Here is a 14,767-nt window from a genome sequence, read left to right as displayed (position 1 = left end):
ATATATTTTAATTAGACTATACGACAACAATAATTAATCTTTCTACAAATTAAGATGCTATAATAGTGTTAAATAGCATTTCTTGTTATTTTTTAACTTTACGATTTTTTTTATTTAAAAGGATGAATTTTGAGTTTTTTTTATAAAGAAAAGTCTAAATTATTTAAATATAAAAGTTTTTATTTTATATAATAAAATACAAATAGAAAAATGTTGCTTAAATAAAGTATCATTCATATAAATCTCGTAGTATGGCGTAGTAAAAAATTATGAAGAAAATGTCATATAAAGTACGAACATCCAGAAAAATGTTTTGTTCTCAAAATGTAATATAATAAGCGTGAGATGAATCGACATCCGATAATTTAGTGATAATGGAAAGACGTACGCCTAAGTCCATTCGGCAAATACATGAATTACTATATATTTAAATTGATATTGTGATAATTAATAAAAAATTAATTAAAACTAGATAAATACTTAAAATTAAATAAATACTTCTTACATCATCTAGGTCTAAAAAATGTATATCAAAGTAATATTGTAAATTAATGTTGTTTTAATTCAATTTAAGAATTGTGTTTCAAGAAAGAAAGAAACAGTGCGACGTGCACAGTTCAGAAAACTAGAAAATATATATAAAATTACATAAAGAGTATTATAAAGCACTAAAATTCTGCTATGATTTTATTAGCTCTTTCTCGATTTTAATAGTATTATACACATTACGGTCTTATCCCAATTCTTATATCATATCTACATTAAAGTCTATATTACAATATCGTAAAAGAAATATAAATACAGAGATACAGTACGTACATACTTTATCCACGATTCTAAACAAATGATCAGATTTAAAATAGTTTAATTTTTGTTTAACAGTTAATTAAATAATGTTAATGCATTGGACTCTCGATAAAAGAAGAAAGTACTAAAAAATCGAACTTTTAAAATTGTTATAGTAAATTAATTTAAAGAACTGTTAAGAAAATGTTTTAACCATTTTAAATACATATAATATACATCATAAAAAAGAGAATAAAAAAAATTTTTTTAAACAACAAAATTTCTTAAATGGGTAATAAGAATTAAAATTATTATAATATAAAAAAGAATCATGAAATATATAAATGTCAAAGTAAAAATCTTTGCGTTGCCAGCGGTAAAAATATATAATTGGTAATTTAGTGACAATTCTGGCAATTTTATTTTAATTTTATTTTAAATGTTACACAACGTTTCGGCCAGACGTTTTCTGGCCCTTATCAAGTGTATTTACAAAAGACACAAAAATACATGAAACAATTCAAAAAACTGCAATCAAAATTTTTTATAAGATTTTAATTAATATTATTACCTACTTGTATAAATCAAGTTGAATGCATTACAAAAATTAATCTATTATGCTTTCAAAAAAATACGTTGAATGATGTAAAAAGATACGTGTTGGACGGTATGTTTATTAATTTTTTAACTTCTTATTACATAAGTAAATATATATAGAAACATTTACTGATCAACAAAATTAGCACATATTACGAAAATTTGTGTCAAAATTTTGTATAATTCAAATAAATATAATACCGCAAAAAATTATCGCATTTTTAATTTCCAAAAACTATTTTAAAACTTGAACTTTCTATTTTCAGATAAAATTTGGCGATTTTTTTTTTAACGAAACGGCACAATGATGAAGTCGCTTGACCCGTCAAAATAAAAATTTTTATTTAAATTTATTGCATTACATCTGCTGTGGAAAAAATTGCAGACTATTTGTTACTTGTATCTTACAGCGGAACCTTTTCCTTTTATTTTGAGTAGTTGTTCATCACTGTGCGATTTTTTTTGATCGAGTTATTGAGATTTAAAAAAAAAATTATTTTAATTTTCATCAGTTATTACTCATGAATAGATCAATGTACATACATATATACAGCGCTCCGCAAAAAAACAATGAAAAATGAAAATTTGCACTTTCGAATGTTAATTGATAAGTTGGAAAAGTGCTTATTAAGCAAATTTGACACAAAATTCTACAGGACATTATTGAAAAATGCATAAACATATGAGAATGTTTACAAGCAGTAATTGATGAAAAAACGTTAGTGTTTATTACTGGAAAAAAATCGTACTATAAAACTTTGCTTTAGCGATGTGATTGGATCTTTCTTCACGACAATATATATAAGAATTAAATAAAAACCGTAAAATATGTAATTTTTTACGCAATCTTTAAACGCGATTTGTTGTTAGAAAAAGTGAATCTACAAAAAAAGCAATAGTAGTATTTGAAAGTGCAAACTTTCAGCTTTCCATTGTTTTTTTTTTTTTGCGGAGCGCTGTACACACATTGATCTATTCACAGGTAATAAACGTTGAAAATTAAAATTACGATTTTTTCTTAAAATCTGAACAACTTGATCAAAAAAAAATCGCACAGCGATGAATAACCATTCAAAATAAAGGGAAAAGATTCCGCTGTAAGATGCAAGTAGCAGAAAGTCTTCGCGAATTTTTTCACAACAGATGCAATGCAACAAAATTACATAAAAATTTTTATTTTGACGGGTTAAGCTTTATCATTGTGCCGTTTTATAAAAAAAAAGATAATTAAAATCGCCAAAATTCATCCGAAAGTAGAGAGTTCAAGCTTTAAAATGCTTTTTGGCAAATAAAAATGCGATAATTTTTGGCGGTGTTATACTTATTTGAAATTATGCAAAATTTTGATACAAATTTTTATATGCGTTAATTTTGTTGACCAGTACATACATATGGTCAAACCCCGTAGCGCGGGCGTTCCTAGGATTGACTGGTCAATGCACGGAACAACCAAGCGTTTTGGTCAAAGTCCGAAATAGTTTTGTATTTTGGCTTTTAACTGATGTGTTTTTAGTCCATCCTAGGAGTGACTAACATGGCTGGTCAAAGTTAGAAACTAAAAAAATTACTTCAGACTTTGACTAAAACGCTTGGTTGTTCCACGCATTGACCAGTCAATCCTAGGAACGCCCGCGCTGCGGGTTTTGACCATAATACACACACACACACACACACACACACACACACACACACACACACACACACACACACACACACACACACTCACACACACACACACACACACACTCACATATATATATATATATGTATATAAATAATCGCTCTTCAATTACATAATTACGAGTAAAAATATTTTTATGAAATCTTACGGATGCCATATGCAGATACCTTTTTCGGCTGTCACAAATACGGGCAGGTGCGGATGCACTTCAAGCCTCTATAAATTAAATTTAAAAAGATATCTTTTACAGCTATTCTCATACGTTGCATAAAAAGGAAAGTTCATTCATCAAATTTCTAAAATAAAAAACACTCACGTTATGACGATTTCCTGTCATGCGTTTTACAAGAACTTTCGTATTTTTGTCCCAAATAAATATACCACCGCATTGGGAAATACACATAACATATTCGCTTTTAGATCCAAAAAATTTAACTTGCGGCACTGCAATAAAGCAACAGATGACAATATAACATCAAATAATAATAAATTATTATAATTTTTTAAGTGTCTAAGAGCATTGTTTTCCGATTATAATGATAAATTATTTAAAAAAGAATATAAAAAGTATTAGAGAAATTAAAAAGTTTTATTAATTTTTTTTTTATATATTGAATCCTGTTACTAAATTTTATTAATTTTCTTTATGCAGAAAAAGGAACTTAAAAATTAAGAAGGCTATGAAATAAGAACATAACATGTAATATAATTTCATTTTATGTATAACATACCGAAAGTGGTGATACTAGAGTCCTGATATTTATGAGCTTCACAATTTGATGATGTTAATTTGTCAAATAGATATATGTTTTCCATATCAATCAATGTCAGAATTTCAGTTCCATTGTAATTATACATAGCGTACACAAATGTAATGTATTGATTTGTCTAAGACATTTAAAATTGCATATATAAAATGTTAAATATTTAAAAAAAGAACGAACACCGTTCTATACTATTTTACTAAACTAAGCAGGTGGGATTGTGATACACGTAAATGTAACGTACCATAGAATTCGGGCACAATTTAAGAAGCGGCATAGAAACATTTCGCCGATCGTACACTCTCACGTAACGACTGAAGCCGGTGATACAAAATTCATTACTATTATAAGGATTTAAATCTATATTTAATAGATGCATCCCTATCAAATCTTCCTTTACAGTAAGTAATCTGTAAAAAAAGATATATTATATATACATACACATATACATATATATATTATACGTGTGTTCTATTACGCAAAAAATTGATATTACAGATATGCTATAAGTTGTAGGTAAAAAATAAATAAAATATAAATATTATATGTTTAAGTTTTTTAATTACATGACTTACTCCCTTATTGCGCCGTTCCGGATATCCATTGAAAACACCTGTCCATTCTTATTACCAACAAGAATCATATAAGGTGTTTCAGAATGTACACTAAATGCAGTGCTTATCTCATGCTCTTGAGACACATCACGCTCTGGACCCAAGAATGTCCACTGTTTGGTTTCCAAATTAATTAACCATATTTCTCCATTATTATAAGAAGCAATCATAAGAGATTCCATATCTAATGGTAACCATTTAGTCTAAAATGACGTACAATTTAAAAAAGGGATTAGAAAAACATACATATAATAATATCAAAATAACTGCATTAACCCATATTTCTTCTCAAATGAACATTTTACTATTGATTAACTTTTTGCCTAGAAAAAGTAGTTTTCCAGCTCGAAATATAACGAAACTATCATTCCCAAAGCAAAAAACCTTGATCTTTCAGAATCCGTGGTTTTCAAAATTTTCAACGAAAAATTAAATATGGCGGCTTAAACATTGACAAAAATTTTAGAAAGTACAATACTTTATTGCTACAACACGTTACTTAAAATTTCATCTGTTTAACTTAAAAATGGGTGTATAACATTATTTTGGGATCAGTGATGATAACGTGATGTATCCAAATATTTTATATTCATATTGCAGCTGCCATCTTGGAAAATCTTATATAAAATATTTGGATACATCACGTTATCATCACTGATCCCAAAATAATGTTTTACACCCATTTTTAAGTTAAACGGATGAAATTTTAAGTAACGTGTTGTAGCAATAAAGTAATGTACTTTCCAAAATTTTTGTCAATGTTTAGGCCATATTTCCTGAAAATTTTGAAAAAACGACCATAAATTCTCAAGGTTTGTTGCTTCGGGAATCAAGATTTTTTGTTTCGGGAATGATAGTTTCGTTATATTTCGAGCTAAAAAATTACTTTTTCTAAATAAAAAGTTAATTGATGTAAAATGCATATTGCATTATAATATTATTAAAATTTTTTATTACTTACAAATATTTAAAAATATTACATATTTATAGAATTTTCTTTACAATTCCAGATTAGTATTAGTATTCATACAAACTTGACCTAATATTTAAAAAAAAACAAAATTTATTCAAAAAGTTGTACATTTTATTATTTAATTTTTTGTTTAAGTTTGCAGAAATAATAATGTTATACTGAGATAATATAATTGTTAGATGTTCTATATAAAATAAAAAATTCTGTAACTATACAAAATATTTTTTATATCGATAAGATTAAAAATTTTAATAATGTTACAATGCACATAATATGAGAAGCTTTGAGAAATAAATAAAAATTTTTTAAAAATAAAGTTTAAAACTTTCTTTTCGTGTTAAGGTAAATGTCCCTATTCCCGACACCTATAAGGCCGACCCAACAAAAGAATGGCGTTGTCAAGCGTGACGAAAATAAATTGGATAAAGAGTTTTATACTGGTGGATAGCTTCATCCATGCACTTTCCAAAAATCATAGACTCAATCCATTTCGTCAAGTATTTTTCTAAATAGAGAGGAATAAAGCATGTGTGCGTTTCCCCTCTACCGACCAGCTGTATCTAATGCCGACCAGACATGCCCCCATGACCGACCACCTTTTTTTAGAGCATGCAAGGCAGAGGTTTCAAACAAAAAATAAACATAAAAACGAACATAAATTAATAATAAACAAAAAATATACATAAATCATGCAAATAGGTATTTTATTTTAATTCAATCAATATTATATTTTAATTCAATCAATATTTTATTTTGATTCAGTCAATTTTACATCTTTTGCTTTTTTCTCGCCTTTTCTTCTCGTTTCAAGCGTTTTCTTTCTCTTTCGGCTTCAATAATACGTTTCTTTTCTTCAGTGACGTTTATATGTACGGCAACGGGGACATGCAGGCATTTTCCTGTGCCTAACCTCGACCATCGAATAAATAAAAAAATAACAGTTTTCGACTGATTTTTTTTGTTTCTAAGTATGGCAATCAAACTATAACAAAACATTTAGCGTTTAAATTATTCTTTACAAAAGAATTTTGAACGAAATACGGACTAGTGTTAGACGACAAGACGACTGACAATTCTTAACCTCACTCTTAAGAATACGCGTGGATGGTGACGTGTGGCAAGAAATACACGTTACAATCCTCTTGTACTACATGAATTCTGCAATTTTTGTACTTCACTAATAAACGAGCTGATGAATCAGCAGGCTCGTAAACAACGTTTCGCGTCAAAATGGTCGGTAAAGGGAACAATGGTCGGGAATAGGGACATTTACCTTACTATAGTTGTTTAATTATTTATATAAAATTATGAATAAATGGAAAATATTAAATAATAAATTAGTTCAATATAAACTTCAATATAAATTAGTTCAATAGAATATAAACTTTAAATAAGATTTGAATAATAACTTTTTTTATAATACTGTATATTACGTACAAATATTAATTTTTACGTTATAATTGATGCAATTACACAAATAAAATATTAGAATAGAGAAAGTGATTGTGGACTAAATGTGAGGTTACGGAATTCGCGATATCTTATATACTTTGTGTTGAATTTTGAAAATAACTGTCCGATACTTCTTTACATACTGTTTTGATTTTTATTGCTCTAAACATTATTCTAAAAGAGTGAAAATCGAACATATCTAAGTTCGAGTGATTTCCCAGGTAGCAAGGTGACGTTAATACGACGTCAATAATTCGTCATTTAAGGTCGCAGACGTCATGTTACCAAATTAAGACGTAATAGTAACGTCATTTTTTGACCTATTAATTACGTCAGTCATTTATCCATCCTACAACGTATTTCCGACGTCATATTCTTGACTAATTAATAACGTCAGTTAATTGATCATTTTACGACGTATTAATAAGATTTTATTAGTGACTAATTACTGACGTTAACTATAATTCTTTGTAATAATTGACGATTTGACCTCAAATGACAAATTATTGAGGTCTAGTGGACGACACCTTACTACCTATAACTATCATTATTTAAAGATTGGTTAATAAACAACATTATTAAAATTAATATAATATTTTATATAATTAATATTATCAATATTTTAGAATCATTCCAGGCAGCACATAATATTTATGATAAATATTTATTAATATTTATTAATATTTATTTTTTCAAAATATTATATAAATATTTTACACATATTTTATATATACGAAGAAAAAAATCTTTATTCAACATATTAAAATATAGATTAAATATTTTATATAATATTTATGGTAAATAAAAGATAAAGATTTGTATAAGTAATATTTTGTAAATTTTATAAATATTTCATAAATATTTTTATAATATTTATGATAAATCTTTATGATTTGTCAAATATAAGACCACAAAAATATTTATAAAATATTTATAAAATATTTAAATAAATATTATAAATATTTTATAAATATTTTATAAATATTGCGTTTTGTCTGCGGTATAATTTAGCTTTATCAAAAGAACAGAGCAAAAACATATTTCTATAAGTTATTCCACATGTTATTTTGCATATGTAAAAATCAGGAAAAAAACTGTAAATTTATATTTATTTATAAAAATATTAGTTAACTACAAGTTTCATGTTTCTCGCATTTATTGAACTGATCTATAACAAATATGTATTCATGATCATCAAGTGTTCATGGATCATCACAAAGGGCTAGGTAGCGTACGATCTTCGAAGTCAAGCAACGTCGACGGCGGTTCAGAGTTGGATGGGTGACCGCGGGGAAGTTAGGCAATTCCAAATGTGACTATGGTGTGGTGGGCCGTGATGCTTGTTGAGAAACAAGGTAGATTTTTTTTTACATTATAATTATGTTATTTTGATATTTTCATAATGCAAGTACTGCATATATAGGACATGTACCCGAAATATTTTCTAAAACGTCAAAATAACGGCTTTTACTACCTGGGATAGTCATAAAAATGACGTTAAAATGTCGTCTTTATTAAATGTAATCTAAAAACCTATGTTTTGTCATAAAAATAACAATAAAATACCGTCAAATGTACGATACTAGCTTCTTGAAAACGACGTCAATAATATGAAAATAATGACGTATTTTTGACGTCAATATATGACGTCGTTAAGATGAGACAAATGTGCGTCAGTTTTACGACATTTAGACGTCATTTTATCTCGACATTATGACGTCTGGTTCGTCATAAAATGACCAAAAAATGCCGTCAATTAGACGTCACCTTGCTACCTGGGTTATCACTCTAATAAAAGATTGAAAATCGAACTTAGATATGTTCGATTTTCACTCTTTTAGAGTAATGTTTCACTCTAGAAAATTTAGAGAGTAATGCCAAATTAATATTTAAACAAAAACTATCTTATATATTAAAAAATATGCAGGCTGGTTAATTACAGCCATTCCATTTTTCTGAATATATACCTACGTAAAAAAAATTATAATTTGTAAAATTATTGTATTCTATGTAATATTATCAATGTTTTCTAATATTACAAAAAAATTTACATCTACATAAAATCTGTAAATTATACTTTTAATCTTTAATTTTCTATAAAATATAAAAGATTATTTACACAATAAAGAATAAAAATATTAATTTTTGTAAAAGTACATTTCCATTTTTTATTGTTTAATTGTTACACTTATTATTTGTGTAACTTTACATACATTTTTTACAGTGTAGATAGTTGACAGATTAGAATAGAAGTCACTGTCAACAAAACGTGTTATATCACACAAGTGACTCCTTTTTTCTACAGCCCAATTCCAAATAGAAATTTTAGTTCCATAGACACTCGCCAATAAATTTCCTCTTTCGTTGAAATTTAAGGACGTTATCAAAGACTATAAATAATAATAGAATATTAATAAGTATCAACAATAATAGCTTAATAATCACAGTAAAGTATATAAATATCATGCAACTCAATATATAGCGTTTACGGAAGGTGAATAATTTACTTCTTCATCAATAAAATTCCAAAGTTTAAGCCGCTTTACTGCGTTTAAAGAATCATAATATTTTCTTTGGAATAATGAACTATCTATTTGGCGATTTATTATATTTGGTACAATATGCCATTTAGAAAGCTGTTTTTCTCTCCTTAGGCATTTGTTAGGTATTTCTTCATTCAATTTCTTGTCAGCTGTTTTTCCTTTAATCGAAATACCTGTTTAAAATTCTAAATTCTACATTCAAATATACTGTGACATATATAAATATACATAATTGTGCGTTTAATAATCAGATATTGATGTATCTATTATTAATAATACCTGCACTTTTTAAATACAATTATATTTATAAAATTATAAATAATAAATATATGTTATTGTTACCAAAATTTCATGCATGATAAAATAATTAAGCAATTACCTGGATTTGTAATAACTGAATCTAATTGTTCCTTTTGCATATTTTTCCACACGAGATTGTTGCCAAATCTTATTATACTCGAGATAAACTTTCTGAAGAACTTGATTGCACTTTTGTGAAACCAGAAAATTTATATACGTAGTTTTTCTTGATCTGTAATATAGATCTGTACTAGGACGACAGAAAAAAAGAAGAGTGAGAAATACATTGCCGCATGTATTTATTAGGTTTATGTGGTTATTCACAGCAATTGTTGATTGTTGACTCAATTTTGATTGTTGAGTATAAAAAAGCAAAATTATCATATGATAATTGTAATGATAATGTCAAAGTAACTTATTTCTAATACAAACAATTTTTTAATAATTATTCTCTGTTAACTGTTTTTTGATTACATAAATCTTTTAAAATCTCTAAACCAAAGAAGGGGTTTTCCTTTAGTTAGCTCTGGCGCCGTCATTATGTGACAAAAACATTTTTTAATTCGTAAATACACTTAAAAGTATATACAATAAAGGCCTTTAAACAAATTTTGTATTCTATTCACTATATTTTTTATTAAAAAATTATTAAAATTAGACTATTTTTCCCGGATGCTATAGAATGACACCTAATCCTTTAATTTAATGCGTTTATATTGAAAATGAGACTTAAATCCGGAGATATTGCACCTTACAAGAAAACGATCGAAAGTAACCCTCATCGATTTCAATGAGCTTTGGAAATGTTGTAGCGTAAAAGAGTATTAGACCAAATTTTTTTAGTCACGTATATCGACGTTTAGGTGTTGAAACCACTCCTAGGAAATAACGCATTTGTTCGTTTTTGGCGAATATCTTTAAAAATATAAGGTTTATAAGAAAATGTTCTATACAAAAGTTTTATAGTATTTTATACTCTTTACAATGGTATACTTATGTTTTTCAAAAATTTCAAATTTTTTAATTTACCCCCACCTCTACCTTTTAGTTTGCAAAATTTGGAAAATTTTGTAAGGTCAAAAATTAAAGAACATTAAAAGACAAATTTATTCATATATAATAATATATGGGTTCTATTATTCAATTTTTGGGAAAACAAGATGATAATCTCGTGCTATAAACGCCGCACTAAAAGTAGTGCTGTGTTATTTCTTTAGTTCCATCGCATTTAATAACTTTTTCCTGAATATATTTTTATTTTAAAAACAATTTAATCTTAATAACATATATTACACAATGCAAATCATAAATGCATGTATAAGAAAACTAACGTATGATAGATATAGTACTTTTGTTGTTATATGCATTTATGATTTGCATGCTCTGTCTTAACTAAATCTAAGAAGATATATCAATTAAATTTACAAAATTTATGAAATTTACAGTTATAAAATAGCTTTCTTTTTTGAATGCCATTATTACATAAATTTTGCATGTATAAAAACGCACGTATATAAAAACGCGCAAAATAAGAAAAAGTTTGTATGTTTACACATATAATTCATCATTGCTTTACGTATCAAAAATATACACTAACAAAAATGTCTTAAGAATAATGATTAGCCCAAATAGCACAGAGAGTTCAAAAAGAATTCAATTGTATATCACCAATTATGTCACCAATTATGAATTTTTTTTAAATATTTTTTTATAAAAATAATTCTTTTTGCATCTCAAAAAGAATTCATAATTGGTGACATAAAATTGAATTCTTTTTGAATCTCTGTGCTATCTGGGTAGATTATCTTATTAATAAGTAACAAATAAATATTTACAATCATTTAAATTATATCAAAATCCGATAACGTTTTCTTAGAAATAAAATCATCGGAATATCCGAAAATAAACCAGACTGTCCATTTTTTTTCGTATATTTTGATGATTTTATTTTCAACAAAACATATAATTATATGTATTTTATTTGTCGCAGGTATGAGTAAATATAAATGTATTTGTAAAAGCTCTAACTATAAATGAAATAAAAGAAAAATATCTTTTACAGACCCAAATAGTCATACTAAACATAACATGCAAATATTTATTTATAAATTGTGATGCTATTATACTATAAAATTTCAACATTTATTTAAATCATTGTTTTAATAATAATGGATTAATTTTGCTTTTGACAAAATAAGCAACATATATTATTGCAATTTTTTATAACATTAGAAAACTTTTTTTTGCTGACAGCATTCATGTCATATGAGAATCTTTGAGTAGAGGAGACTGAGTATGGTTGTAATATTTTGACTTCAATTGCTTGTAGAAACTTTGATATGCCAATTAGAACAAAACTAATTAGTGTTCCATAAATCGTCTTTATTTAACTAAAAACAGGTAATATTGTTTTTCTTGTTACTACGATTAAGATGCACATTAAAGATATAAAAGATAAAAGGTAAAATGTTGACAGCTGACCCCAACTTCAAAACGGTTGTAACGTACAGGACGTAGGATCGATAGTAAAACACATAAAAAAACTCCAAAATTGCTAGAAAGATAATATTTTTTTGTTACTAAAAGTTACAATCACCGATTATTAAGATCAGAGTTCATAAGGCACAAAAATTTAAAGCTTTATACAGTAACTAATTAACTTAAAATACTTTTTTCTTAATCACAGTAATTTTGATCAGATAATGTCATATTGATAAGAAAACAAACTAAAATAAACTTTTTTAAAGCAAACAAAAGCAAAACATATAGAACATATAGAAAACATACCGACCACAAAGGAAATGTTACGACCGTCCCTAATTACAGTCTCTTGATATTATTTTATTTTTATAAAAAATAAATGTCTATACAGTTATTATTAAAAAATAATGTGTATATGTGTAGGATACACGATAAGAGAAAAAAATAAAAAATAGTTTAGAATCAAATACTTACTTTTTGTCGCAAAAACACAATAATTTCTTATAACACACTCGGCACACACATTGTGAAGCATACGGCTGGCAAGCAAATTCGTACCATAAATATCGAAAGATATCTTCCGATATCTATGATTCATACATGCCAAAGATCTTCCCCACCTTTTAAAGGAGTTCCTCTGCTCAGGCCCGACACAACAAGTGGCACAGGGGTTCAAGTAAAGAAAAATATTCAAATAACAAATTTTGTTGCCTCCTTTTTTTACTGTATATGGTGTTGTAAGAAAAATTGTATTTAGTAGTTTTATGTTCCTTATATTATATGTATTTTATGTGATTACTGAACATGCGTATATTCTTATGTTTTTCCACGCGTAGAAGTTTCCGTTCTAGTTGTACGTGGTACTTTTCTGCTCTGTATTCTGGTAGACGCGTTCTTCTGCCGCCTTTTTTCTCAAGCACGCGTACCCACAAGATTTATATCTTTTGTACAAATACTTTGTATATCTATATATTAAAGTTGGCAGCAACTAAGTTACCCACACAGCACATATCTTTCAGAAAGCTTTCTGAAAGATATCTTGTGAATTAATATTGAAATATAACAATGTAATCATTTAGAAATATTTGTGAAACATTTCATCAAAATCATTTCCGACTTCTTCAGTAAAATATTTCAGAAGTATTTTGTATGTATAATATCTAAAATATCATTGAAAGTTTTTAAAAATTTTATATTTAATATGACAATCGACATTGAAGTAATCCTGAATGTCATTAAAATATTTAATACAAATATTTCTTATTTGATTTCTAAAGTAAAATATAAAAAAGTTTTTAAAATATTATTAACATAACTACTTTTGCTTTATTTACATTATTAATCTTTTTTCTCGCGTCGACGTGAGCTGAGTACAGCCCCATACAGCACATCTTTCAAAAAACTTTCTGATAGATATTTGGCAGTGTGTTGTGTGGGAACTCATTGTCAGTAAAAAACTGTAAAATTTTACCTTATAATAATTTATAAAAATATAAGTTAATTATACATGTTTTATTCTTCTGACAACATCTATTGAAATGATCTATAACAAATTTGTGGATGCATAAACATAAAGTATTCGTTGATCATCACTATGCGTTAGGTTGCGTGCGACCATCGAAGTCAAACAACGTTGTCCATGGCAGACACTTGGATGGGTGATCGTTTTTACATAACACTGGAAGATTTCAGGAAGTTTTTAGAAAGCTGTCAATGAAATATAAAATATATCAAAATAATATTTTGGACATGTTTTGAATATATTTCAAACACATAAAGTGTCCACTTTCATGTCAGAAATGTATCTGAAATATTTCTGAAAAGTTTCAAAAATATATTTCCGATATATTTTTGAAGATTTCAAAAATATTTCAGATATATTTCTAACATTACATGAAAGCGGACATTTCATGTATCTGAAACATATCTGAAACATGTCTGAAATGTTTTTTTGAAATATTTCATATTTTATTGATAGCTTTCTGAAAGATTTTTGAAATCTTTCAATGCTGTGGGTAATGTGTTAAATATTTTAATGACATTCTCTCAGGATTATTTCAATGTCAATTGTCATATTAATTAATACAGCCCAAGTTCAACATATGGTCTAAAGTTAATAATGGTGAATATAAGAAGAAATTCGGCTGTAAAGTACTACATTCATTACTAAAATATTTTTTTTTAATTGAGAATAAACATTTTTTACTATTATACCACCCTTAAATAACTAAATACAACAATTTGAAATTCATATTACATCACTAGCACACATTTACCACACTTACGCGCTGTATTACTTCTATTATTGTAAACTTTTTTTATCTTATCAATTATTTCACTCAAACAAGCAAGTGCATCGTTTCAAAAATTTAACAGTACTTTTCTGGACAGCTAAGATGTATTGTTGTAAAGTTTTACTAACATCTGTTCATTACTTCTATGTTTAATACGACAATAAAAACTGAAAAATTCTGAAAATCTATCGATTCCCATAAGAACCAAGGTTAATAAAATATTTAATATCTAAATAACTATAACTAGTTCAGCTTTCTGAAATTTTGACAGTCAATTTATAT

The 14,767-nt window shown here is 26.8% G+C and overlaps 1 protein-coding gene across 4 annotated transcripts; it reads right to left on the bottom strand.

The window, feature by feature from the left end:
• Positions 1 to 2,318: 2,318 nt before the first annotated feature.
• LOC105836581 (DDB1- and CUL4-associated factor 8) lies at positions 2,319 to 12,875 on the bottom strand. 4 transcript variants are annotated; one of them, XM_012680701.3, is made up of 9 exons: positions 12,666 to 12,875; positions 9,790 to 9,960; positions 9,375 to 9,583; positions 9,081 to 9,257; positions 4,404 to 4,645; positions 4,073 to 4,238; positions 3,796 to 3,952; positions 3,381 to 3,508; positions 2,319 to 3,280 (listed from the first exon to the last, which is right to left on the bottom strand). In XM_012680701.3, exons 2-9 carry the CDS (start codon positions 9,827 to 9,829, stop codon positions 3,209 to 3,211), a joined length of 1,191 nt encoding a protein of 396 aa, XP_012536155.1. In that variant the 5' UTR covers positions 9,830 to 9,960; positions 12,666 to 12,875; the 3' UTR covers positions 2,319 to 3,208. The 4 variants fall into 4 exon arrangements, with proteins under 4 accessions (XP_012536155.1, XP_012536156.1, XP_028044703.1 ...); XM_012680702.3 differs by having other exon boundaries at positions 9,790 to 9,942; XM_028188902.2 differs by lacking the exon at positions 12,666 to 12,875 and having other exon boundaries at positions 9,790 to 10,695.
• Positions 12,876 to 14,767: the final 1,892 nt, after the last annotated feature.

This window comes from Monomorium pharaonis, chromosome 10 (genome assembly GCF_013373865.1).
Source record: "Monomorium pharaonis isolate MP-MQ-018 chromosome 10, ASM1337386v2, whole genome shotgun sequence".
Lineage (NCBI taxonomy): Eukaryota > Metazoa > Arthropoda > Insecta > Hymenoptera > Formicidae > Monomorium > Monomorium pharaonis.
Note: the sequence above shows the minus strand (reverse complement) of the source record. Positions and strands in the feature narration are given on the sequence as shown.